Source organism: Zootoca vivipara, chromosome 2 (assembly GCF_963506605.1).
Source record: "Zootoca vivipara chromosome 2, rZooViv1.1, whole genome shotgun sequence".
Classification (NCBI taxonomy): Eukaryota; Metazoa; Chordata; class Lepidosauria; order Squamata; family Lacertidae; genus Zootoca; species Zootoca vivipara.
Genome location: NC_083277.1, coordinates 313,797 through 337,922, shown reverse-complemented (window position 1 = coordinate 337,922; position 24,126 = coordinate 313,797). Strand labels below are relative to the sequence as shown.

Sequence of the window (24,126 nt, the reverse complement as noted above, 5' to 3'; positions counted from 1 at the left end):
AAAGTTGAACAATATGTAGCTGTTTCAAAGTACGGATCCATCCAACCCCCCCGGTCTCCCTTGTGGTCAGTCTGGATCAGATGTGGGCTCCCCTCTGGGCAGAGATGGAGGAGGGGGGAGAGAAGGGGGGCAGAAGCAGGAAGGGAGAAGGAGGGGCCGGCTCAGTACTCTTGGCTTTGCAAAGGGTTAAAAGGAGCAGAGCTGCATTCCTAGAAAGGATAGGAAGGGAAGGGGGGAGGGGGCAAGGTCCTCCACGGCTAAATCCCCTCCCTCCCTCCCACATCCCTTCCTACAAGCAGAGAGGAGGCTGCTTGATTCTCTCTCCTTTGCAAAAGCTTCCTTGGTGCCAGTTCCTGGAATCCGGTGAGTCTCCCCTCTCTCTCTTCCCCCTGAGGCTGCCATGGGGAGAAGGGGGTCCCAGGGGTGCAGGGAGGGTGCATGGGGGTCCCTGTTCAGATCATGCCTGGTGGGGGGAGACCCCCAAGTCAGGGAGCGGAGGGTCCTCCCTTGTCCTCTCTGCCAAGCCAGGGAGGGGGCCAGTTCGCGAGAGGTCTGCATCTCTGCTCTTCCTTTGGGTCCAGATGCTGCCTTCCTTTTTGGGGAGGGGGCTTTGGGTCAAGGAAAAGTGGGCATGCAAATGAACCCCCTTCAGATGGAGGGATAAGTCACATTTGCTAACAGAGGGTGAAGACAGATGGGAACTTTTCCACATGGGAGGAGCACAGGGAGGTTATGGGAAATCCCGGGTTGAGAGACTACTCAACAGCCCAGCTCATGGGGTACAAGTCCCTGCGGTCAGTAAAAGAAGGAAATTCCAGCCAAGCAATTTGGAACCAAACAAGTTAAACATTAGAAAGAACTTCCTGACAGTAAGAGCTGTTCGGCAGTGGAATTTGCTACCAAGGAGTGTGGTGGAGTCTCCTTCTTTGGAGGTCTTTAAGTGGAGGCTTGACAGCCATCTGTCAGGAATGCTTTGATGGTGTTTCCTGCTCGGCAGGGGGTTGGACTGGATGGGCCCTTGGGGTCTCTTCCAACTCTACGATTCTATGATTCTATAAGTGTCAGTAGACTTAGATCCCTTATTGTTGGGCAACAGGTTCAAACAGCAGCAAGTGAACCTAGAGCACGGGGCGACATTCACTTTTACATCTTTCCCACCATATCCCAGAATACAGTTCGCACAGCATCGTCGACACATCATCTTTACAAGCAAAATAAGAAAATTCCTTCCAGCAGCACCTTAAAGACCAACTAAGTTTTTATTTTGGTATGAGCTTTCATGTGCATGCACACTTCTTCCTTCCAGCAGCACCTTAGAGACCAACTAAGTTTTTTATTTTGGTATACCAAAATAAAAAACTTAGTTGGTCTCTAAGGTGCTGCTGGAAGGAATTATTTTTTTGTTGTTGTTATGTCCAGGCAAGTCCTTGGTACAAGATTAACATAAGCAGACACATCAGGGCAAGACCCAGGTATAAGATTAGCATAGGCAAACACCTTCTGAAGTCCCACCACCCAAAGTACAATAGAACATCCCTTGCATCTGGACCTCTAGGCAATTATTATTATTATTATTATTATTATTATTATTATTAATTATTTGTACCCCACCAGGTTGGGCTTCTGCAGTGCTTGCCAGAGGTTTCTTTTGCTTGCAGGGCAGATTCTGTTGGGAATCAGCTACTTGGGGTTGTAAAGATTCCTTCCACAGTGGTACCTTGGGTTACAAACACCTCGGCTTACAAACACTTCAGGTTACAAACTCCGCTAACCCGGAAGCAGTACCTCGGGTTGAGAACTCAACCTCAGGATGAGAACAGAAATTGCACGCCGAATGCAGTAGCGGGAGACCCCATTAGCAAAAGGGCACCTCAGGTGAAGAACAGATTGAATAAGTCTACCATTGTATAGTAGACATATGTAAACTCAAATGTTTCTATCTCATTTTTCCCCTTTCCCTTTTTTATTTCTTGTTACAAGGAAGATTTAAGAAAACAACTCAAAAGCAGGATACCGTATCAAATATTTGTTGTTGTTTAGTCGTTTAGTCGTGTCCGACTCTTTGTGACCCCATGGACCAGAGCACGCCAGGCACTCCTGTCTTGCACTGCCTCCCGCAGTTTGGTCAAACTCATGTTCGTAGCTTCGAGAACACTGTCCAACCATCTTGTCCTCTGTCATCCCCTTCTCCTTGTGCCCTCCATCTTTCCCAACATCAGGGTCTTTTCCAAGGATTCTTCTCTTCTCATGAGGTGGCCAAAGTATTGGAGCCTCAGCTTCACGATCTGTCCTTCCAGGGAGCACTCAGGGCTGATTTCCTTCAGAATGGATAGGTTTGATCTTCTTGCAGTCCATGGGACTCTCAAGAGTCTCTTCCAGCACCATAATTCAAAAGCATCAATTCTTCAGCGATCAGCCTTCTTTATGGTCCAGCTCTCACTCCTTCATGGATCACTGCCTTGTCATGGCAAAGGGGCTTGAATAACTCAGAGAAGCTATGAGCTATGCCGTGCAGGGCCACCCAAGACGGACAGGTCATAGTGGAGAGTTTTGACTAAACGTGATCCACCTGGAGCAGGAACTGGCAAGCCACTCCAGTATCCCTGCCAAGAAAACTCCACTATTATTAGTAAAGTACTAATTAGTACTTGGGTGGCCATGCTTGGAGTACGAGATTTCCGACAGCTTCGCTCCCAAGGGTCATAGGAACATGCAAGCCCACTCCCCGCAACAAGGGGATGATCCAGCAAGTGATAAGTATATTTTTTTCTTATTTAACAGGGGTTAAATGCCACCTATACATCATTTTCATGTAGCTCTCTTTCAGTAAAGTACATGCAGAAAATTTCAAATCTACGGTAACTTCCAAAGCCGTTCCCCATTTGTCATTAATATATTATGTCCCACACCCTCCACCCATTTTATCATAACACATTTCATAGAATCATAGAATCATAGAGTTGGAAGAGACCACAAAGGCCATCCAGTCCAACCCCCTGCCAAGCAGGAAACACCATCAAAGCATTATTGACATATGCCTGTCAAGCCTCTGCTTAAAGACCTCCAAAGAAGGAGAATCCACCACTCTCCTTGGCAGCAAATTCCACTGTCAAACAGCTCTCACTGTCAGGAAGTTCTTCCTAATGTTTCGGTGAAATCTTCTTTCTTGTACTTTGAATCCATTGCTCCGTGTTGGCTTCTCTGGAGCAGCTGAAAACTACCTTTCTCCCTCCTCTATATGACATCCTTTTATATATTGGAACATGGCTATCATATCACCCCTTAACCTTCTCTTCTCCAGGCTAAACATACCCAGCTCCCTAAGCCGTTCCTCATAAGGCATTGTTTCAAGGCCATTGACCATTTTGGTTGCCCTCCTCTGGACACGTTCCAGCTTGTCAGTATCCTTCTTCAACTGCATTGGCTTTTTTAGTTCATAACTAAATCATTTCCTTTTACAATCGTATAAAGTTACATTTAGTTGGAAATATTGTAGCCAGTCTATTTTCTCTTACTTCTTCAATGTCTTTTAATTTTAATTGGTTGTCAATTTCTGTTAACAGCTCTCTCGATATGTCTGCCAATTTATCTTCATATTTACTTTTTTCTAAGATATTGCTTCTAATGGGGAAAGCCACCGTGGTGTTTTCTGTTCTAATCAATCTTTATATTTCTCCCAAACTTTAAGAATCAAGTTTGTTTATGATTACAAAAACTTTTATGAACATTTGCCGTATGATAACCATAGATAAGCATGCCTCGTGTTGTAAGAGCTACTCGTCTGTTTTCTGCCCATGCTGTGGGGTTGCAGTTTTCAGGCTTGGGGACAAAATGGTGACTGGTTTTGGCACCAAGTTCTGTCCATAAGCCCCACTGAGTTCAAGGGGTTCTACCTTGAGGTCACTACTGTGCAGACCATGCCAGCCTTATGAAGCGGGGTGAGGAGCAAAAAGGTGAAATTTGAACCACTGGAGATGTTTGGATATAGGGCTTCTGTTGGGAAAGGGCTGCCCCATTTGGGCTTCCCCAGGGGCAGGAGAATATCTGGGCAGGAGAATCCCTGCAGGGCCTCTGAGGCTCCCTTTGCTTCTTCCTCTCTCCCAGGACCCTGAAGCTTGTTTGGGCTCCTCAACTCCTCAGGAAGGATGAAAGAGACAGATCCTGCAAATCTAACAAGGATGGAAGGGGGAAGGTGGACGGTTAACCTGGTCAGGTTGCCTCCTGCATCCCTCCCCACAACCTCTGAGCGTTCCCTCCCAGGGACCTACGAGAGATCTGGTAAGTTCCAGGGGAGTGGAGATGGGGACATGGAGGGATGGAGCCGGAGAGGTATTGGGGCGTCCACATCTTGGGGGGTGGGGGGAGGCAGGCAGGTGGATGGAGATGGAGAAGGGGAGCACCTTTTCGGGCTCCTCCACTAGGAGCTCGGAATACATCACAGCTCTCCGGCCACCCCAACGTATTGGCAGCTCAAAAGGTCTAAAACCAGTATCGTGATCTGAATGCCCAGACAACGCACTGGTCCATCGCGCAGCACTAGAAGGCACGACTCCTTAAAATACCAGTAACCTGATCCTGCTTTGCAGTTTGAACGCAGATGGGGCCTCCGCGCGATGCCTTTTTCTTTTCTTTTCAGAATAACCTTCTATTTCCTTTTAAAAACAAGGAACATAGGAATAATAAATAATGCAAACATGTAAACCATGTCCTCTCATGTTATTTGTATATATAACAGCAGAATAAATTTGCCGGAATATCTATAACATATGGTTCATCAATAGTGACACGGAGCAATGGATTCAAACTACAAGAAAGAAGCTTCCATCTAAATATTAGGAAGAACTTCCTGACATCTATGATTCTAGGTTGATAAGAATAGATATCCCCTTCATGGATCAATGCCTTGTCGTGGCGAAGGGGCTTGAATAACTCAGAGAAGCTATGAGCTATGCCATGCAGGGCCACCCAAGATGGACAGGTCCATCTTATATGCAGAATTCATCATGCGAAAGGCTGGACTAGATGAATCCCAAACCGGAATTAAGATTGCCGGAAGAAATATCAACAACCTCAGATATGCAGATGACACAACCTTGATGGCAGAAAGTGAGGAGGGATTAAAGAACCTTTTAATGAGGGTGAAAGATTTGTTCAATTATTTGTTCAATAATCTGGAGCTCCATTTATTCCTGAGGCTCTAATTGGCTTCTCTCTTTATTGCAGATGGTGATGAATTGGAAGGGAAGAACAAGGGGGAAGGGAAGAACAGAAACCACATAGCGGAGAAGTCCTATAAATATTCAGAGTGTGGAGAGAACATCCGTCAGAGCTCCCAGTCCACCTCCCATCAAAGAAAGAGCTTCATTCGGAGGGATAGCTTTAATTCACACGAAAGAACACAGAGTAGGAAGAAATTGTATCAGTGCAGAGAATGTGGAAAGAGCTTCAGTTTCAAGAACAATCTCACTTCCCATCAAAGAATTCATACAGGGGAGAAACCCTATCAGTGCTTGGAGTGTGGAAAGAGCTTCAGTCGGACGGATCATCTCACTTCCCATCAAAGAATTCATACTGGGGAGAAACCCTATCGGTGCTTGGAGTGTGGAAAGAGCTTCAATCGGAAGGAACATCTCTCTTCCCATCAAAGAATTCATACTGGGGAGAAACCCTATCGGTGCTTCGAATGTGGAAAGAGATTCAGCAGGGGGATCTATCTCACTTCACATCAAAGAATTCATACAGTGGAGAAACCATATCAATGCCTGGAAAGTGGAAAGAGCTTCAGTGACAGGCTGATTCTCACTTCACATAAAGAAAATCATTCAGGGGAGAACCCCTATCAGTGCTTGGAATGTGGAAAGAGCTTCACTAATAGCTCCCATTTCACTTCCCATCACAGAATTCATACAGGGGAGAAACCCTATCAGTGCGTGGAATGTGGAAAGAGCTTCAGTCAAAGTCACCATCTCACTTCCCATCAAAGAATTCATACAGGGGAGAAACCCTACCAGTGCTTGGAATGTGGAAAGAGCTTCAGTCTCAAGCACAATCTCAATTCCCATCAAAGAATTCATATAGGGGAGAAACCCTATCAGTGCTTGGAATGTGGGAAGAGCTTCAATCAAAGCAGCGCTCTCACTTCCCATCAAAGAATTCATACAGGGGAGAAACCCTATCAGTGTGTGGAATGTGGAAAGAGCTTCAATCAAAGCAGCTCTCTCACTTCCCATCAAAGAATTCATACAGGGGAGAAACCCTATAAGTGCTTGGAATGTGGAAAGAGCTTCAATCAAAGCAGCTCTCTCACTTCCCATCAAAGAATTCATACAGGGGAGAAAACCTATCAGTGCTTTGAATGTGGGAAAAGCTTCCGTGAGGGGACTGAGCTCACTTCCCATCACAGAATTCATACAGGGGAGAAACCCTATCAGTGCTTGGAATGTGGGAAGGGCTTCACTAAAAGCTCCAATCTCGCTTCACATCAAAGAATTCATACAGAGGGAAAACCAAATAAGAAAAGTAATAAAGCAAAAATTATTAAACAACCCTTATAAAACCCAATTGCATAGAAAATAGGAAGCGGGGGAGAATAATTAAAAATACCCTTTATCACTTTTGTATCATATATCATATGATTTGTCAACACATAGGAAGGCAAGCTCCCCAGCTCTCCCCTGGGTGCCCCCTTCTTCTCCCCATCTCCCACCCTGAGACATCCTTCCTTCCCTGTGTTCCTTGCAGGTCCCTCCCACCTCCAACACTCCTCTTCCTATGTGTGTCCTCCTTAATTCAAAATAAAGGAATCTTAACATTAAAAATATAAAAAGTAGATGAAAAGGAAACTGCCGTCTCCATCTGAAAATCATCTGTTGCAACATTTATTCAGAATATGCACTCCAAAATAAACCCAGTTGTATTTAGTATCCAGCCTTTTCCCCTCCCCTTCAGCAAGATGACCCTTTTCCTACATTTCCCTCCCTAGCCTAGCCTTCAAATCTTAACCACTCAGACAGTGCAATATGACTCTTATAATGATTGTCTCATAATCCACATTAGTATTTATCCAGTTTCTAGGTCCAGTTTCTATGAAGCCTTTTTAAAACCGTTCCAACAAATCTCAGGCAAGTCACAATCCAAAATTATTGTCTCTTTGGATGTTCATCCAATCCTGCTTCCTTTTCTTTCTTCTTTTCCCAATCTTTGGACACTTTAATCCACTGGGGATGGGGAAGAAGGCATCTTAATTCCCTTTCCTCAGAGTTTCCCTCTACAAGACCATAGCTTGCTTTGTGAACAGTTCTGCCTCTCCCAGGGACTCCTTTCCAACGACATCCCCCTCTGTCTCTTTTTCTGGGACCCGTCTGTTGAAGATTCATTCCCAGGGTCTGCAGTCATGGGATTGTTGTCTATCACATGACGGTGTATGTTTTTCATTCCACAGTGTGGGAAGTGACGGAGGCAGGATGTTTGTGATACTGTGATCAATGAAGTGGGACTATTATCCTTTGTTCTTTCTCTTTGTTGAGAGAGGGAGCCATGTTGCAGTGCTCAGAGTGTACTATATGTAAATAATGTAATTAGCCAAAATGCTGAGTTGCTGAGGTCTGTTAAGCAAACTGTGAAGACTTTGCGGATCCCTAAGTGTGCTGATGTCTCCAAGGCATGAGTCGCTGTGATGTTCAGGTTGGAAAAAGCTTTTGAAGCTCTCGATCGATTAACCAGGAGGGAGAGAACATGCCAGTCAGAAATATGTCTTTACCAAGGTCATACTCATGTGTGGGGACACTCCTGTAACATCGTTTTGGTCTTCAATGTGAAGGCGCTCCATGTCTGGATGGAGAACAGAGCTGCAGAAGCTTCTTTGGAGTGGATGCATCTGGTTCTCAATAAATCACGCAGAGGGAGGCAAAGTTCATTGGCAAAAGAAGAACTTTCTACTGCAAATTTTTCAGCTTTGTTACTGAAAAAAACTTCAGGAAACTTAGCAGACATGAAAGTAAAAAAGAGAAACCAGCCCACTGAGCTGACAGATTTATCTTTCTGGCTCAGCGTGGTCTTGAGATAACAAAAGGCAAATCATAATATATCCAGCTGCCTCAGCAGAAAATAACAGAACCTTCCGGAAGGAACCAGTATTTTCCAGCATTTTCTGGTTTCCGCCCTCAAGACTTTTAGCCATGACATTTTGTCCCATTGCCAGAAAAACATATTTAGCTCCCTAGTTTCTATGGCAACACTTTTGGGGATGTGGCTCTTTCAGGCCCATTTGTTTTTCAATAAAGGCCTATCTTTCCACTTGGAGACTTCCTCCTTCTCTTGTGGGTTTCTGTGGGTAACCTCCAGTCTAGAAACCACTTTTTGAATTTCCCCTACATATACATGACTGAATTTTTAAAATAATTCTAATAGTGATTTATAATGAGACTGAAACACTAAAATTATTGGTAGAAACAACTCTACTGTGAAGTTCAGGTTACAGATGGTTTGGGGGGCAGGGACAACATGCCGAAGCAGAGCCCATCTTTTTCACAGGATTCTTTTTAAACTTGGGAATCTCTGGATGTGATCCCATCTCTACAGCTCCCATAAACACCACGGAGAAGGTGGCCGGAGCCTGAAAGGCGAAATCCTTGGCCTTGAACGCAGGCCTCAGGGATGCTCCCCCCGTTTCCCCCATGGAGACCTGGGACCCCTTCTCCTTCTGAAGGGACCTCCGAGGAGGAAGCCAGGGCGGATCAGTCCCTGGACCATGGAGGCGATTCCTAGACTCATCTGGAAAGTGCCATATCATGTTCCTTTCCCCATTTGCCAGGAGCCTATTTGGGGTTCCTCCTTCCACACCCCAAGGTTCCTCCAAGGCCCTGGGGAAGGAAACTGAGGCAGACGTAGCGATGGCAAGAGGAAGAGCTCTGGTTGATCCCCAGGGTGGATCTGGCCATTGCAGCTCCCAGGAAGCCTTGAAAAAAGCAGGAGACCCTCAGCAGAGAACAGCCAAGTTTGGTTCTCCACAATGGCTTCCACTGGAGAGCCAGTGTGGTGTAGTGGTTAAGAGCTCGTAATCTGGTGAACTGGGTTCGCATCTCCGCTTCTCCACATGCAGCTGCTGGGTGACCTTGGGCTAGTCCCACTTCTTTGAAGTCTCTCAGCCCCACTCACCTCACAGAGTGTTTGCTGTTGGGGGGGGGGGGAGAAAGGAGAATGTTAGCCGCTTTGAGGACATCCTGAGCAAGTTTGCAGATGACACCAAATTGGGAGGGATGACTAATACCCCAGAGGACAGGATCACACTTCAAAATGACCTTAACAGATTAGACAACTGGGCCAAAGCAAACAAGATGAATTTTAACAGGGAGAAATGTAAAGTACTACATTTGGCCAAAAAAGAAAAGAAAAGAAAGGCACAAATACAGGATGGGAGACACCTGGCTTGAGAGCAGTACATGTGAAAAGGATCTAGGAGTCTTGGTAGACCGCAAACTTGACATGAGTCAATAGTGTGATGCAGCAGCTAAAAAAGCCAATGCAATTCTGGGCTGCATCAATAGGAGTATAGCATCTAGATCTAGGGAAGTAATAGTACCACTGTATTCTGCTCTGGTCAGACCTCACCTGGAGTACTGTGTCCAGTTCTGGGCACCACAGTTCAAGAAGGAGACTGACAAGCTGGAACGTGTCCAGAAGAGGGCAACCAAAATGGTCAAAGGCCTGGAAACGATGCCTTATGAGGAATGGCTTAGGGAACTGGGTATGTTTAGCCAGGAGAAGAGAAGGTTCAGGGGTGATATGATAACCATGTTCAAATATATAAAAGGATGTCATATAGAGGGAGAAAGGTTGTTTTCTGCTGCTCCAGAGAAGCGGACACGGAGCAATGGATTTAAACTTCAAGAAAGAAGATTCCACCTAAACATTAGGAAGAACTTCCTGACAGTAAGAGCTGTTTGACAGTGGAATTTGCTGCCAAGGAGTGTGGTGGAGTCTCCTTCTTTGGAGGTCTTTAAGCAGAGGCTTGACAGGCATATATCAAGAATGCTTTGATGGTGTTTCTTGCTTGGCAAGGGGTTGGACTGGATGGCCCTTGTGGTCTCTTCCAACTCTATGATTCTATGAGACTCCTTCGGGAAGTGATAAAGCGGGATATCCAATCCAAACTCTTCTTCCTCTTCTGAGAGCTCCCTCTCTCTTGTCTGGGCTGGACTGAAAGGACTCCAGTTCAGCCGGTTCCCCAGAGTCTCCCCACTGGGCTCCAGTGTCCTCATGAGGCCCACAGGGATCAGGAGTGGGAGCGATTTCTCCTGTTGATCTACTGCCTGAGGCGGAGGAACAGATGTCTTGGCCCATTTGGGTGGTAAGCGAGGGCCATCCAAATAGGGCTCCTGGGGCCCCGAGGGCCAGAAGGGGAGTCTCCAGCCTCATCTGGGGAAGAGCCCCGCCTTTCCCCTTGGCCTTGTCTTAGCATTGACTCTTGGGGTGACCAAGGAAGCTGGTCCGGAGTTTAAACTCCCCTGAGGGAACCCTCCACCTCTGAGGAGATGAAGCCATTATTATTATTCTCCTTCTTGGGCCTCCGAGACAGAGAGGGCCTTTCCCTCCTGGCCCCCTTCGCCTGTCCTGGCCCAGAACCTGGCGGATCCCCCAAGGCCGCTTGCCTGGCTTCTCCCAATGGAGAGAGAGGCCTCCTCCGTTGGGCCATCATGGCAGGAAGGCTGCTGAGGACCCAAAGGTGCCGCCCTCCTTCAGCCGGGAGGAGAGAGAGACCCTAAGAATGTGGGGCCCACGGGGCCACAGGGGAGCCATGGCGTCTCTGGGAGCGGCTGAGGCCTCCGGAAGAAACAACATGGCGTTCCCGCCTTTTTCGAAAAAAGGCGGGAAACGCTGCCGTCTGGCCCTGCTACCTCCGTGGGCTCCTCCTGGGCCTGCCTGGCCATGGGGGGGGGAATCTAGCTACCCCCCCAAATAATGGGGGGGAGGAAGAGGAGGAAGGAGAAATGAAGGAGAAGCCGGGAGGGGGAGCAGCCAAGAGGGAAACTCAGGGGGGAAACTCCCTCAGGAAACCGGGCGAAGGAGAGGAGGAATCTGAACGGGGATTGGCCAGCTGTGCAATGGAGAGGCTTCTGATTGGTCCATCCCTGCTCTGGGGTGGGAAATGGGGTCAGGTGGTTCTGGGAGCCCCGTAGAAACTGGTTTTCTGCCTGGAGAAACAGGGAAAGGATGACAGGGGTCCCTCTTGCTTTGAACTGGGGAGAGTCCCAGAGGGAGGGGTCGCCCCAGTGAGCAACATGCGCCCCCTCCCTTTCCTGCCTGTGGGGTTCTTACAGGGGCCCCCTCCACATCTGCCCCCCTTCAGCCCCCTCCCAATCTCAGGCGCGTTTCATTCCTTGCCCGGGACACTTTCTCATCTGTCTCTTTTCCTGGGATGAAAAGAACCAGAAGCGGGGAAAATGCTCGGCAGGGGGAGAGATTGCTTAAGGGAGGGGAGGGGAGGGATCTCCTGGCTCTGAAGCCCCCCCCTCCATTCCTCACCCCCTCGCTGAACTGGAGGGGTTTTTCCAGGGGGTGTCTTGACGGAGCCATTTCTGAGCCCAAGGCACCTCCTGCCACTAGGCAGACTTTCCCCTCTTCTCAATCCCAGCCTTTCCTTGGGATCCAGGAGCCTCTATGTTGGCGGAGGGGAAGAGGCAAGGTAACCCCCCCCGTCTCCCTTGCGGTTAGTTTGGTTAGATGTGGGCTCCTTGGGGCAGAGTCCTTGGCACAGAGGGAGGAAGGGGAGGGCAGCCCCTTGAGCGCAGGCGCAGAAGCAGGAAATGTGCAGGCAGGGAGAGGGAGGGGCGGGCTCGGTGCCCTGGGCTTTGCAAGGGTTAAAAGGAGCCGAGCTGGATTCCTAGAGAGGACAGGAAGTGAAGGGGGAGGAGGCAAGGTCCTCCCTGACTCAATTCCCTCCCCCCCCCGCATCCCTTCCTGCACTTTCTTCTCTCCTTTGCAAAAGCCTCTCCTGGAATCGGGTGAGTCTCCTCTCTCTGCCCCTGAGGCTGCAATGGGGAGAAGGGTGCATGGGGGTCCCTGTTCAGATCATGCATTTGGGGGGGGGACCCCCAAGTCAGGGAGCGGAGAGTCATGGCGGGAGGGCAAAGGAGACCCAGCAGCGAAGGGGAGAAACCATTTTGGTTGCCCTCCTCTGGACACGTTCCAGCTTGTCAGTATCCTTCTTGAACTGTGGTGCCCAGAACTGGACACAGTACTCCAGGTGAGGTCTGACCAGAGCAGAATACAGTGGTACTATTGCTTCCCTTGATCTAGAAAGATGCTATACTCCTATTGATGCAGGCCAGGCATGACAGGCATATGTCAAGAATGCTTTGATGGTGTTTCCTGCTTAGAATCATAGAGATGGAAGAGACCACAAGGGCCATCCAGTCCAGCCCCCTGCCAAGCAGGAAACACCATCAAAGCATTCTTGACATATGCCTGTCAAGCCTCTGCTTAAAGACCTCCAAAGAAGAAGACTCCACCACACTCCTTGGCAGCAAATTCCACTGCCGAACAGCTCTTACTGTCAGGAAGTTCTTCCTACTGTTTAGGTGGAATCTTCTTTCTTGTAGTTTGAATCCATTGCTCTGTGTCCGCTTCTCTGGAGCAGCAGAAGACAACCTTTCTCCGTCCTCTATATGACATATGACATCCTTTTATATATTTGAACATGGCTATCATATCACCCCTTAACCTTCTCTTCTCCCTGCTTGGCAGGGGGTTGGACTGGATGGCCCTTGTGGTCTCTTCCAACTCTATGAGTCTATGATTCTGTCCTTTCTACGTCACGTCCACTCTGTGGGAATGAAAACACATAAAGTCGAATGATAAACAATAATCCTATGACTGCAGGACAGGGAATGAATCTCAACACTCCCTTGTCCTCTCTGCCAAGCCAGGGAGGGGGCGAGTTTGCAAGAGGTCTGCAGCTCTGCTCTTCCTTGGGATCCAGATGCTGCCTTCCTTTTTGGGGAGGGGGCTTTGGGTCAAGGAAAACTGGGCATGAAGATAAACCCTCTTTAGATTGAGGGATAAGTCACATTTGTGAACAGAGGCTGCAGCCAGATGGGAACATTTGCAAATGGGAGAAGAAAGAAAAGCCCTTCTGCATCTGCAGGAGCATAAACCCGACCACTTCCTCTGTCCCAGATGCAACAAAACATGTCTCTCCCCTATTCAGGCTAAACAAGTGGAGGAACTAATGTGAAAGCAAATTTCAGATCTATCCTCAGGAAATGCTAAAGCAAGGATAAAAGACTCCTTCTCCCAACATTCTGGGACAAATGAAGAGTCATCGAGTGGCTTGTCCTAATAACAGGGGACATGGAACACATAAATCCTTTTTGGCTGACTGTAATAAAATTATTACCATCCTGAAAGATACTTGTAAAACCTTATGGAAAAAATATAGCTGAGAGTCTGTGGGGTTTGATAAACAAGAAATGGAAGTTGGTGCTGTCTCAAAATAATCTACTTCTGTCAAGCTACCCTACACCTTTGGGAATCTTGTCAGAAGAGGAGCGTAAAAGCTTTAAAAAAGTTTTTAAAGGGCCTCCATGCCTGGTGTTCTTAAGAACACAGCAGATTTAGGACGTGTGGAAGATCTATACTTTGATGGCTTCCATGGAGACTTGCTAAGATGGTGTATAAGCACAGGGAGTATCAAAGGAGGAGGGGTGCATTTGTCTCAAGATCATTCAGAAATGTGGCCTCACCAACTCCTCTGCTTCCACATACAGATTTGGTCCCCATGCAACCCCAGACAGAGGCAAATATGGCCACAGCATCTGCCAGGCTTGCCATGAGAGAGCTCAAAGAGCGTCAACAGGGCTCTCCATATAAAGCACATAGCATGGGGGCACCTACATGCAATAGCTACTCGTCTGTTTTCTGCCCATGCTCTGGGGTTGCAGTTTTCAGGCTTGGGGACAAGATGGTGACTGGTTTTGGCACCCAGTTCTGTCCATAAGCCCCACTGAGTTCAAGGGGATCTATTCTCAGGTCACTACTGTGCAGACCATGCCAGCCTTACAAAGTGGGGTGAGGAGCATACAGAGGAAATTAGAACCACTGGAGATGTTTAGAAATGGGGCTTCTGTTGGGAAGGGGCCGCCCCATTTGGGCAGGGGAATATCTAGGGCAGGAGAATCCCAGCAGGGCCTCTGAGGCTCCCTTTGCTTCTTTCCTCTCTCCCAGGACCCTGCAGCTTCTTTTGGCTCCTCGACTCCTCAGGAAGGATGAAAGAGACGGATTCTGTCAAGCTAGAGGGGATGGAAGAGGGGAGATGGACAGATGACCTGGTCAGGTTGTCCCCCGCATCCTTCCCCACAACCTCTGAGCGTTCCCTCCCAGGGACCTCCGAGAGATCTGGTGAGTCCCAGGGGAGTGGAGATGGGGACATGGAGGGATGGAGCCAGAGAGGTATTGGGACTTCCTCAGGTTGGGGGTGGGGGGAGGCAGGCAGGCGGAGGGAGATGGAGAAGGGGAGCAATTTTCAGGCTCCTCCACCTGCCTACCTGCCTTCACCTTTGTCATCTGTAGGTAATTTGAACCAGGATACATCACAGCTCCCCAGCCAACGCAATGTATTGGCAGCTCAAAAGGTCTAAAACCAGTGCTGTGATCTGAATGCCCTACCAATGCCAGACAACTTACCGATCCATTGTGCAACACTAGAAGCCACAACTATTTAAAGTAACCTGATCCTGCTTTGCAGATTGAACGCAGATGGGGCCTCCATGTGTTTCCTTTTTATTTTATTCGTGGAATAACACTTTCTTTGCTTTTAAAAACAAGGAAGATAGGAATAATAATGCTACAAACATGTAGTCCAAGTCTTTGCATGTCTTTTGTACATAAAATAGCAGAATAAATTTGCTGGAATCTCTATAACATGGTTCATCATTAGTGGTCAGTGTATGAGTTCTGGGTTCATGAATTTGTATAAATGGAAACATAAAAGGGTAAACAGCGGAGAACATTCAACATTGCAAAGCCGAATGCCTAGTCAGGATCTCTTGTGGCCATTTTGCTTAGATTAAGTGTGCGTCATAGTCATTTTCCCTCTTCTATCACCAATGAAAGAATACAGAGTTGGTCTCCTCATGAACATGGGAAGGGGTGGGGGATCAAAATAAAAAAAGAGATTTACGGGGAAAAATAAATTTTGGCCAAATTTAGATTGAGGCAACAGCTGGTGGGGAGTGTGCAGGTGAAGATGTTGCTGTTTCTTTCACAGACGAGACGTGGACGTTGCTGGATCCTGACCAGAGAGCTCTGCATAAGGAAGTCAAGGAGGAGAATTGTGGGATCATGGACCCTCTTGGTAAAACTCCCTGTTGGATCATAAGATCATAGAATCATAGAGTTGGAAGAGACCACAAGGGCCATCCAGTCCAACCCCCTGCCAAGCAGGAAACACCATCAAAGCATTCTTGACAGATGGCTGTCAAGCCTCTGCTTAAAGCCCTCCAAAGAAAGAGACTCCACCACACTCCTTGGCAGCAAATTCCACTGCCGAACAGCTCTTACTGTCAGGAAGTTCTTCCTAATGTTTAGGTGGAATCTTCTTTCTTGTAGTTTGAATCCATTGCTCCGTGTCCGCTTCTCTGGAGCAGCAGAAAATAACCTTTCCCCCTCCTCTATATGACATCCTTTGATATATTTGAACATGGCTATCATATCGCCCCTTAAGCTTCTCTTCTCCAGGCTAAACATACCCAGCTCCCTAAGCCGTTCCTCATAAGGCATCGTTTCCAGGCCTTTGACCATTTTGGTTGCCCTCTGGACACGTTCCAGCTTGTCAGTATCCTTCTTGAACTGTGGTGCCCAGAACTGGACACAGTACTCCAGGTGAGGTCTGACCAGAGCAGAATACAGTGGTACTATTACTTCCCTAGATCTAGATGCTATACTCCTCTTGATGCAGCCCAGAATTGCATTGGCTTTTTTAGCTGCTGCATCACACTGCTGACTCATGTCAAGTCTGTGGTCTACCAAGACTCCTAGATCCTTTTCACATGTACTGCTCTCAAGCCAGGTGTCACCCATCCTGTATTTGTGCCTTTCATTTTTTTTTGCCCAAGTGTAGTACTTTACATTTCTCCTTGTTAAAATTCATCTTGTTTGCTTTGGCCCAGTTGTCTAATCTGTTAAGGTCATTTTGAAGTGTGATCCTGTCCTCTGGGGTATTAGCCACCCCTCCCAATTTGGTGTCGTCTGCAAACTTGCTCAGGATGCCCTCAAGCCCATCATCCAAGTCATTGATAAAGATGTTGAATAAGACTGGGCCCAAGACAGAACCCTGTGGCACCCCACTAGTCACTACTCTCCAGTAGTGAAGAAAGAGATTTACAAAAAAAATTAAATTTAGGCCAAATTTAGATTGAGGCAACAGCTGATGGGGAGTGTGCAGGTGAAGATGTTGCTGTTTCTTTCACAGACGAGACGTGGATGTTGCTGGATCCTGACCAGAGAGCTCTGCATAAGGAAGTCAAGGAGGAGAATTGTGGGATCATGGACCCTCTCGGTAAAACTCCCTCTTGGATCATAAGATCAGTTTTGAAATTGCAGACATAGCTCTAGTTGATGAACCTCCACTATTTGGATGGAGATGAACAGCATCTGGGATCTCCACCATAAATCCTGAATGGAGGGACATCAACTGTTTCCTCTGTGAATATTCTTCATCTAGTCATGCCTTTTTGCTGTAGCAGAATAAATTTGCAGGAATAACATGTTGTTCATCGTTAGTGGTCAGTGTGTGAGTTCTGGGTTCATGAATTTGTATAAATGGAAACATAAAAGGGTAAACAGCGGAGAACAGGGAACATTCAACATCGCAAAGCCGAATGCTTAGTCAGGATCTCTTGTGGCCGTTGTGCTTAGATTAAGTGTGAGTCATAGTCATTTCCCCTCTTCTATCACCAATGAAAGAATACAGAGTTGGTCTCCTCATGAGCATGGGAGGGGGGGGGGCGTTCAAAATAAAGAAAGATATTTAGGGAAAAAATTAAATTTAGGCCAAATTTAGATTGAGGCAACAACTGATGGGGAGGTGACGATGTTGCTGTTTCTTTCACAGACGAGACGTGGACGTTGCTGGATCCTGACCAAAGAGTTCAGCATAAGGAAGTCAAGGAGGAGAATTGTGGGATCATGGACCCTCTCGGTAAAACTTCCTGTTGGATCATAAGATCAGTTTTGAAATTCCAGATATTTGATGAACCTCCACTATTTGGATGGAGATAATAATAATAATAATAATAATAATAATAATAATAATAATAATAAATTTTTAGTTACAGGTAGGTAGCCGTGTTTGTCTGACGCAGTCAAAATAAAAATAAAAAATCCTTCCAGTAGCACCTTAGAGACCAACTAACTAGATACCTATGACAAACTTAGTTGGTCTCTAAGGTGCTACTGGAAGAATAAATTTTTATTTATACCCTGCCCTCCCCAGTCAAAACCGGGCTCATGGCGGCTCACACCAATAAAATTACAATAAAACATTTTAAAAAAATTAAAATACAGATTAAAATACAATATTAAAATTTTAAAGTGCAGCCTCATTTTAAGTAGTCCATGAATCCAAGCCATGAGGGAGGAAAACACAGGGGTCAGACTAAGTCCAACCCAAAGGCCAGGCGGAACAGCTCCGTCTTACAGGCCCTGCGGAAAGATGACAAATCCCGCAGGGCCCTGGTCTCCTGGGAAAGAGCATTCCACCAAGTTGGCGCCAATACTGAAAAGGCCCTGACCCTAGTAGAGGCCAGTCTAGCCACCTTATCACTCGGGATCTCCAGAATATTGTTGTTTGTGGACCTTAAGGTCCTCCGCGGGGCATACCAGGAGAGGCGGTCCCGTAGGTACGAGGGTCCCAAGCCACATGGGGCTTTAAAGGTCAAAACCAGCACCTTAAACCTGATCCTGTACTCCACCGGGAGCCAGTGCAGCTGGTAAAGCACTGGATGAATGTGATCCCGCGGCCAGGACCCCGTAAGGAGCCTCGCCGCGGCATTCTGCACCCGCTGGAGTTTCTGGGTCAGCTTTAAGGGCAGCCCCGCGTAGAGCGAGTTACAATAGTCAAGCCTGGAGGTGACCGTCGCATGGATGGAAAGGGGACCGTCGAAGGTTACACCCAAACTCTTGACAGATGAACAGCATCTGGGATCACCACCGTGAACCCTGAATGGAGGGATATCGACTGTTTCCTCTGTGACTGTTCTTCATCTAGTCATGCCTTTTTAAACAATGACCAGACTTGTCTGAACTGCCTAGACCTCCTTAATTGTCGGCTTCAGAGCTTTAAGGGAAGTTGAAGTAATTTCTGTCAGGCTTGTTTTTGTTTTTTGCTGTAGCAGAATACATTTGCAGGAATAACATGTTGTTCATCATTCGTGGTCAAGTCAGTGTATGAGTTCTGGGTTCATGAATTTGTATAGATTGAAACAAAAAAAGGGTAAACAGCGGAGAACAGAGAACATTCGACATCGCAAAGCCGAATGCCTAGACAGACGCTCTTGTGGCCGTTGTGCTTAGATTAAGTGTGAATAATAGTAATCTTTCCTCTTCTGTTACCAATTAAACAATACAGAGTTGGTCTCCTCATGAAAATGGGAGGGGATTCAAAGTGAAGAAAGAGATTTACGTATAAATTTAAATTTAGACCAACCACATTGAGGTAACTGCTGATGGGGAGTGTGCAGGTGAAGATGTTGCTGTTTCTTTCACAGACGAGACGTGGACGTTGCTGGATCCTGACCAGAGAGCTCTGCATAAGGAAGTCAAGGAGGAGAATTGTGGGATCATGGACCCTCTCGGTAAAACTCCCTGTTGGATCATAAGATCACTTTTGAAATTCCATACATATCTCTATTTCAGGGGTGGCCGACTTCAAAGAGGCTGCAATCTACTCGCAGAATTAAAAACTGGGAGTGATCTCCCCCTGTTTTTTAGGGGTTCAAGTCAAAGTTGTGGAGCTTTTATTAGCAACTCACCAAAGTGCTGGGGGGAGGGGAACAGCCTCCAGCCTCTGTCTGTAAACTCCGTCTTCCGTTCTCCAACAATGGAGGGAGGGGCCAGAAGGGGGCCAGTGATCGACCGCAATTGACCAAAACCTCGCAGGGATCTACCAGTAGATCACAATTGACCTGTTGGACATCCCTGCTCTATTTGATGAACCTCCACTATTTGGATGGAGACCAACAACATCTGGGATTCTAACATCCCCACCGTGAAGCCTGAATGGAGGGATATCAACTGTTTCCTCTGTGACTGTTCTTCGTCTAGTCATGCCTTTAAACAATGACCAGGCTTGTCTGAACCACCCAGGCCTTCTTAAATGTGGGCTTCAGAGTTCATAGAATCATAGAGTTGGAAGAGACCACAAGGGCCATCCAGTCCAACCCCCTGCCGAGCAGGAAACACCATCAAAGCATTCTTGACATATGCCTGTCAAGCCTCTGCTTAAAGACCTCCAAAGAAGGAGACTCCACCACACTTCTTGGCAGCAAATTCTACTGCCGAACAGCTCTTACTGTCAGGAAGTTCTTCCTAATGTTGAGGTGGAATCTTCTTTCTTATAGTTTGAATCCATTGCTCCGTGTCCGCTTCTCTGGAGCAGCAGAAAACAACCTTTCACCCTCCTCTATATGACATCCTTTGATATATTTGAACATGGCTATCATATCACCTCTTAACCTTCTCTTCTCCAGGCTAAACATACCCAGCTCCCTAAGCCGTTCCCCATAAGGCATCGTTTCCAGACCTTTGACCATTTTGGTTGCCCTCCTCTGGACACATTCCAGCTTGTCAGTATCCTTCTTGAACTGTGGTGCCCAGAACTGGACACAGTACTCCAGGTGAGGTCTGACCAGAGCAGAATACAGTGGTACTATTACTTCCCTAGATCTAGATGCTATACTCCTATTGATGCAGCCCAGAATTGCATTGGCTTTTTTAGCTGCTGCATCACACTATTGACTCATGTCAAGTTTGCGGTCTACCAAGACTCCTAGATCCTTTTCACATGTACTGCTCTCAAGCCAGGTGTCTCCCATCCTGTATTTGTGCCTTTCATTTTTTTTGCCCAAGTGTAGTACTTTACATTTCTCCTTGTTAAAATTCATGTTGTTGAATTAGCTTCTCTCTTCATTGCAGATGGTGATGAATGGGAAGGGAAGAACGAGGGAGACCACAACAGGATCCACATAGTGGAGAAGTCAAATAGATATTCAGAGTGTGGAGAGAACATCCACCAGAGCTCCCAGTCCACCTCCCATCCAAGAAAGAGCTTCGTTTGGAGTGATAGCTTCATTTCACACGAAATAACTCAAAGTGGAGAGAACTTGTATCAGTGCAGAGAATGTGGGGAGAGCTTCAGTCAGAAGGAGAGTCTCACTTCCCATCAAAAAATTCATTCAGGGGAGAAACCCTATCAGTGCTTGGAATGTGGAAAGAGCTTCAGTCAAAGCGCCCATCTCACTACCCATCACAGGATTCATACAGGGGAGAAACCCTATCAGTGTTTGCAGTGTGGAAAGAGCTTCAGTCGGAAGGATCATCTCACTTCCCATCAAAGAATTCATACCGGGGAGAAACCCTATCGGTGCTTCGAATGTGGGAAAAGCTTCAGAAAGAGCTCCCATCTCACTTCCCATCAAAGGATGCATACGGGGGAGAAACCCTATCAGTGCTTTGAATGTGGAAAGAGCTTCAGCCAGGGAAACTTTCTCACTTCCCATCAAAGAATTCATACAGGGGAGAAACCATATCAATGCCTGGAATGTGGAAAGAGCTTCAATTACAGGGCAAATCTCTTTTCCCATAAAAAAGCTCATACAGGGGAGAAACCTTTTCAATGCCAGGAGTGTGGAAAGAGCTTCAGTCACAGGCAGAGTCTCACTTCGCATCAAAAAATTCATTCAGGGGAGAAACCCTATCAGTGTTTAGAATGCGGAAAGAGCTTTGGTCACAGGCAGAGTCTCACTTCCCATCACAGAATTCATACAGGGGAGAAACCATATCAGTGCTTGGAATGCGGAAAAAGCTTCCGGGAGGGGACTAAGCTCTCTTCCCATCAACGAATTCACACAGGGGTGAAACCCTATCACTGCTTAGAATGTGGAAAGAGCTTTAGTCAAAGCGCACATCTCACTTCACATCAACAAATTCATACAGGGGTGAAATCCTATCAGTGCTTAGAATGTGGAAAGAGCTTCATTCTCAGGCAAAGTCTCACTGCCCATCACAGAGTTCATACAGGGGAGAAACCCTATCAGTGCTTGGAATGTGGAAAGAGATTCCTGGAGGGGACTGCACTATCTTCCCATCAAAGAATTCATACAGGGGAGAAACCTTTTCAGTGCCATGAGTGTGGAAAGAGCTTTCGTCACAATTCCAGTCTCGCTACCCATCTAAGAATTCATAGCGGGACGAAACCCTATCCGTGCTTGGAATGTGGGATGAGGTTCAATCGAAAGGACAGTCTCACTTCCCATCAAAGAACTCATACAGGGGAGAAACCCTATCAGTGCTTGGAATGTGGAAAGAGCTTCAGCCAAAGCGCGAATCTCAAGACCCACGAAAGAATTCATACAGGGGAGAAACCCTATCAGTGCGTGGAATGTGGAAAGAGCTTCCGGGAGGGGTCTAAGCTCACTAGCCACCAAAGAATTCATACCCAGGAGAAACCCTTATGGAGGCCTCCCCCTCCGGGTACAGGACAACCGTGAAGTGTTCGGCAGCAGTCCCGTATCTCAGCAACTCATACGAGCACACAAACAGGAGAGAAAACGAAAGCTGAGCTGTTGGAAGTATGCAGCATCGCTATAAATCAAAATAAATCAAAGCAAATCATAATATAAATATAGCAACAGTGTGAGGAGCAGCTCACACAGACCTCCTGTCTGTCTGGGAGACAGAACAAAGAGATGAAAAACCAAAGCACCAAAACGGACGTTCTGTGTCCGGGTTTCTGTTCTCACACTTCCAGAAGGTGTGGAATGTAAATAACGATCACATGATCCAGTAATGGGAAAGTGAAAATACTAACATCCTACCCCTTTTCATGACAACCATTGCTGCATATTTAGCTCATGGGCGGCTTATTTATAAACACAGGCAATTGTTTTTCGTTAACAACTTTTGACAACAAAGCAGCAGGAATTAATTTGACTGGCATATAGGACACACGAGTCCTTTTTGGATACAATCTCTTGCATGATATAATTTGATCTGCAGGTATTTGGTTCTTTGCTTATATTCTTCAGAATTACGCAAAGCTATGCATGATTTGTTGTCTTGGTAAACCTGTATAGGACAATAAACTTTCATCCACAATTACAGTAACCATTCAACATCCATGAGTGCAGATGTCAGAGCACTAAGTTCAGCTTCACAGGAACTTAAACTTACAGTATGTAGTTTGCATGACCACTCAGACAGACAGTTATTATAACATACACCTGACGTGCTTTTACCATCTATGGAAGGCATGTCCAAAGTCCATTTCAGGGGCCTAATCCGGCCCGGCGGTCAATTTAATTCGGCCCCCATGGCTCAGAGTGCCAACAACCAGTACGTTTCCGAGCACAATTCAAAGTGTTGGTGCTGACCTTTAAAGCCCTAAACGGCCTCGGTCCAGTGTACCTGAAGGAGCGTCTCCACCTCCATCGCTCTGCCCGGACACTGAGGTCCAGTGCCGAGGGCCTTCTGGCGGTTCCCTCACTACGAGAAGCCAAATTACAGGGAACCAGGCAGAGGGCCTTCTCGGTAGTGGCACCCACCCTGTGGAACGCCCTCCCACCAGAGGTCAAAAAGAAAAACAACTACCAGAATTTTAGAGGACATCTGAAGGCAGCCCTTTTTATGGAAGCTTTTAATCTTTAAGAAAATTTTTAATATTTCTGTTGGAAGCTGCCCAGAGTGGCGGTTGTTATTATTACAGTGGTACCTCTACTTACGAATTTAATGCGTTCCGAACGCACATTTGTAAGTCGAAAAAAATTGTAAGTCAAATTCCATAGGAATGCATTGGGAGAAAAAATTCGTAAGTCGAAGCAACCCAAAATTCGTACATAGAAAAAATCCTATCTAAACCGCATCCAAGATGGTGGACGGACCTCCATTCGTAAGAGGAAACATTTGTAAGTAGAGTTATTCGTAAGTAGAGGTACCACTGTATTATTATTAAACAGGCGCTCTGTTTGAGACCATACAGAGACTTATTGAGACTGCATACCAGTCCCTGCTTTACCTGGTACTGTACGCTTTGACCTTGAAACTTGAAACTAGAGCTGATGAAGAATGAACCGAAGCAGGGTCTTGTCCTGGATTCCCCAAAACTGGATTGCTACTGGAATTTGTCTTATTATTCTCAACCTAAAACTTTCTAAAAATTAATCTACTCCCTGGCCAGAGCTCTTGGAATCTTCTCATTTGATTTTCTCAACTCTCCAAGGACTCCAATTGATTTAGTACACCGTCAGGCGGTAGCATGTAGCTATCCCCATCCAGAGTACCATACAAAAATGCTGTGTTCACAGCGTGATGTGAAACATTCAGACCACCTTCAGCAGCAATTTTAAGCATCAGCCTTAGCGGCCCTTTGTGACCTGCGTGCAATAAGCAAATCTTTCGGATCAGGTTTGGAGAAAACTGTCCTGTAGTGAAAAGTAGTACCTCTAAGTCTGTATCAGACTCATCAGATGGGCTAAGACAGGCATCCCCAAATTTCGGCCCTCCAGCTTAAAAAAAGAGGAAAACTTACCTGGTGTGCCTGTCCGATGCCGCCGGATTGAGTGGGGGAGGGGGCGCCGCTGCTCCGTGCGGCCTTCCTCCCTTCTCTCAGCGGAGCGGGGTGCCTGGGCAGGCCGGGCCACAGCGGGTTCCTTCCCGCCAACAGGGCGCTGCGTTTCATTGGTAGAGGTGCTGCCATGTGGCGTCACCTCTACCAATGAAATGCAGCGCCGGGGTGAGGGATGACCCTGCCGTTGCAGAGCGGAACAGGGTCCTAGTGCCCCTGTTCCGCTCGCTTCCCTCCCTGCTCTCGCGGCGCGGCTGGTGGAGGGAAAAGGGAGGCCGCCGCGAAGCTCC

General features: G+C 47.0%; 1 protein-coding gene across 1 annotated transcript; it reads left to right on the top strand.

Annotated features, from left to right (window-relative positions):
* The first annotated feature begins 276 nt into the window (after positions 1 to 276).
* On the top strand, positions 277 to 23,763 carry LOC118078035 (zinc finger protein 850-like). Its single transcript, XM_060271148.1, has 4 exons — positions 277 to 363; positions 4,105 to 4,278; positions 5,224 to 6,496; positions 20,369 to 23,763. Exons 2-4 carry the CDS (start codon positions 4,146 to 4,148, stop codon positions 21,762 to 21,764), a joined length of 2,802 nt encoding a protein of 933 aa, XP_060127131.1. The 5' UTR covers positions 277 to 363; positions 4,105 to 4,145; the 3' UTR covers positions 21,765 to 23,763.
* The last annotated feature ends 363 nt before the right edge of the window (positions 23,764 to 24,126 follow it).

Excerpts from the sequence above, each read along its gene's own strand:
- LOC118078035 (XM_060271148.1), top strand. The coding sequence starts at position 4,146 with ATGAAAGAGACAGATCCTGCAAATCTAACAAGGATGGAAGGGGGAAGG. Across the intron at positions 4,279-5,223 it reads AGGGACCTACGAGAGATCTG|ATGGTGATGAATTGGAAGGG; the intron begins GTAAGTTCCAGG and ends TCTTTATTGCAG. Across the intron at positions 6,497-20,368 it reads TCACATCAAAGAATTCATAC|TGGAGAGAACTTGTATCAGT; the intron begins AGAGGGAAAACC and ends AATAACTCAAAG.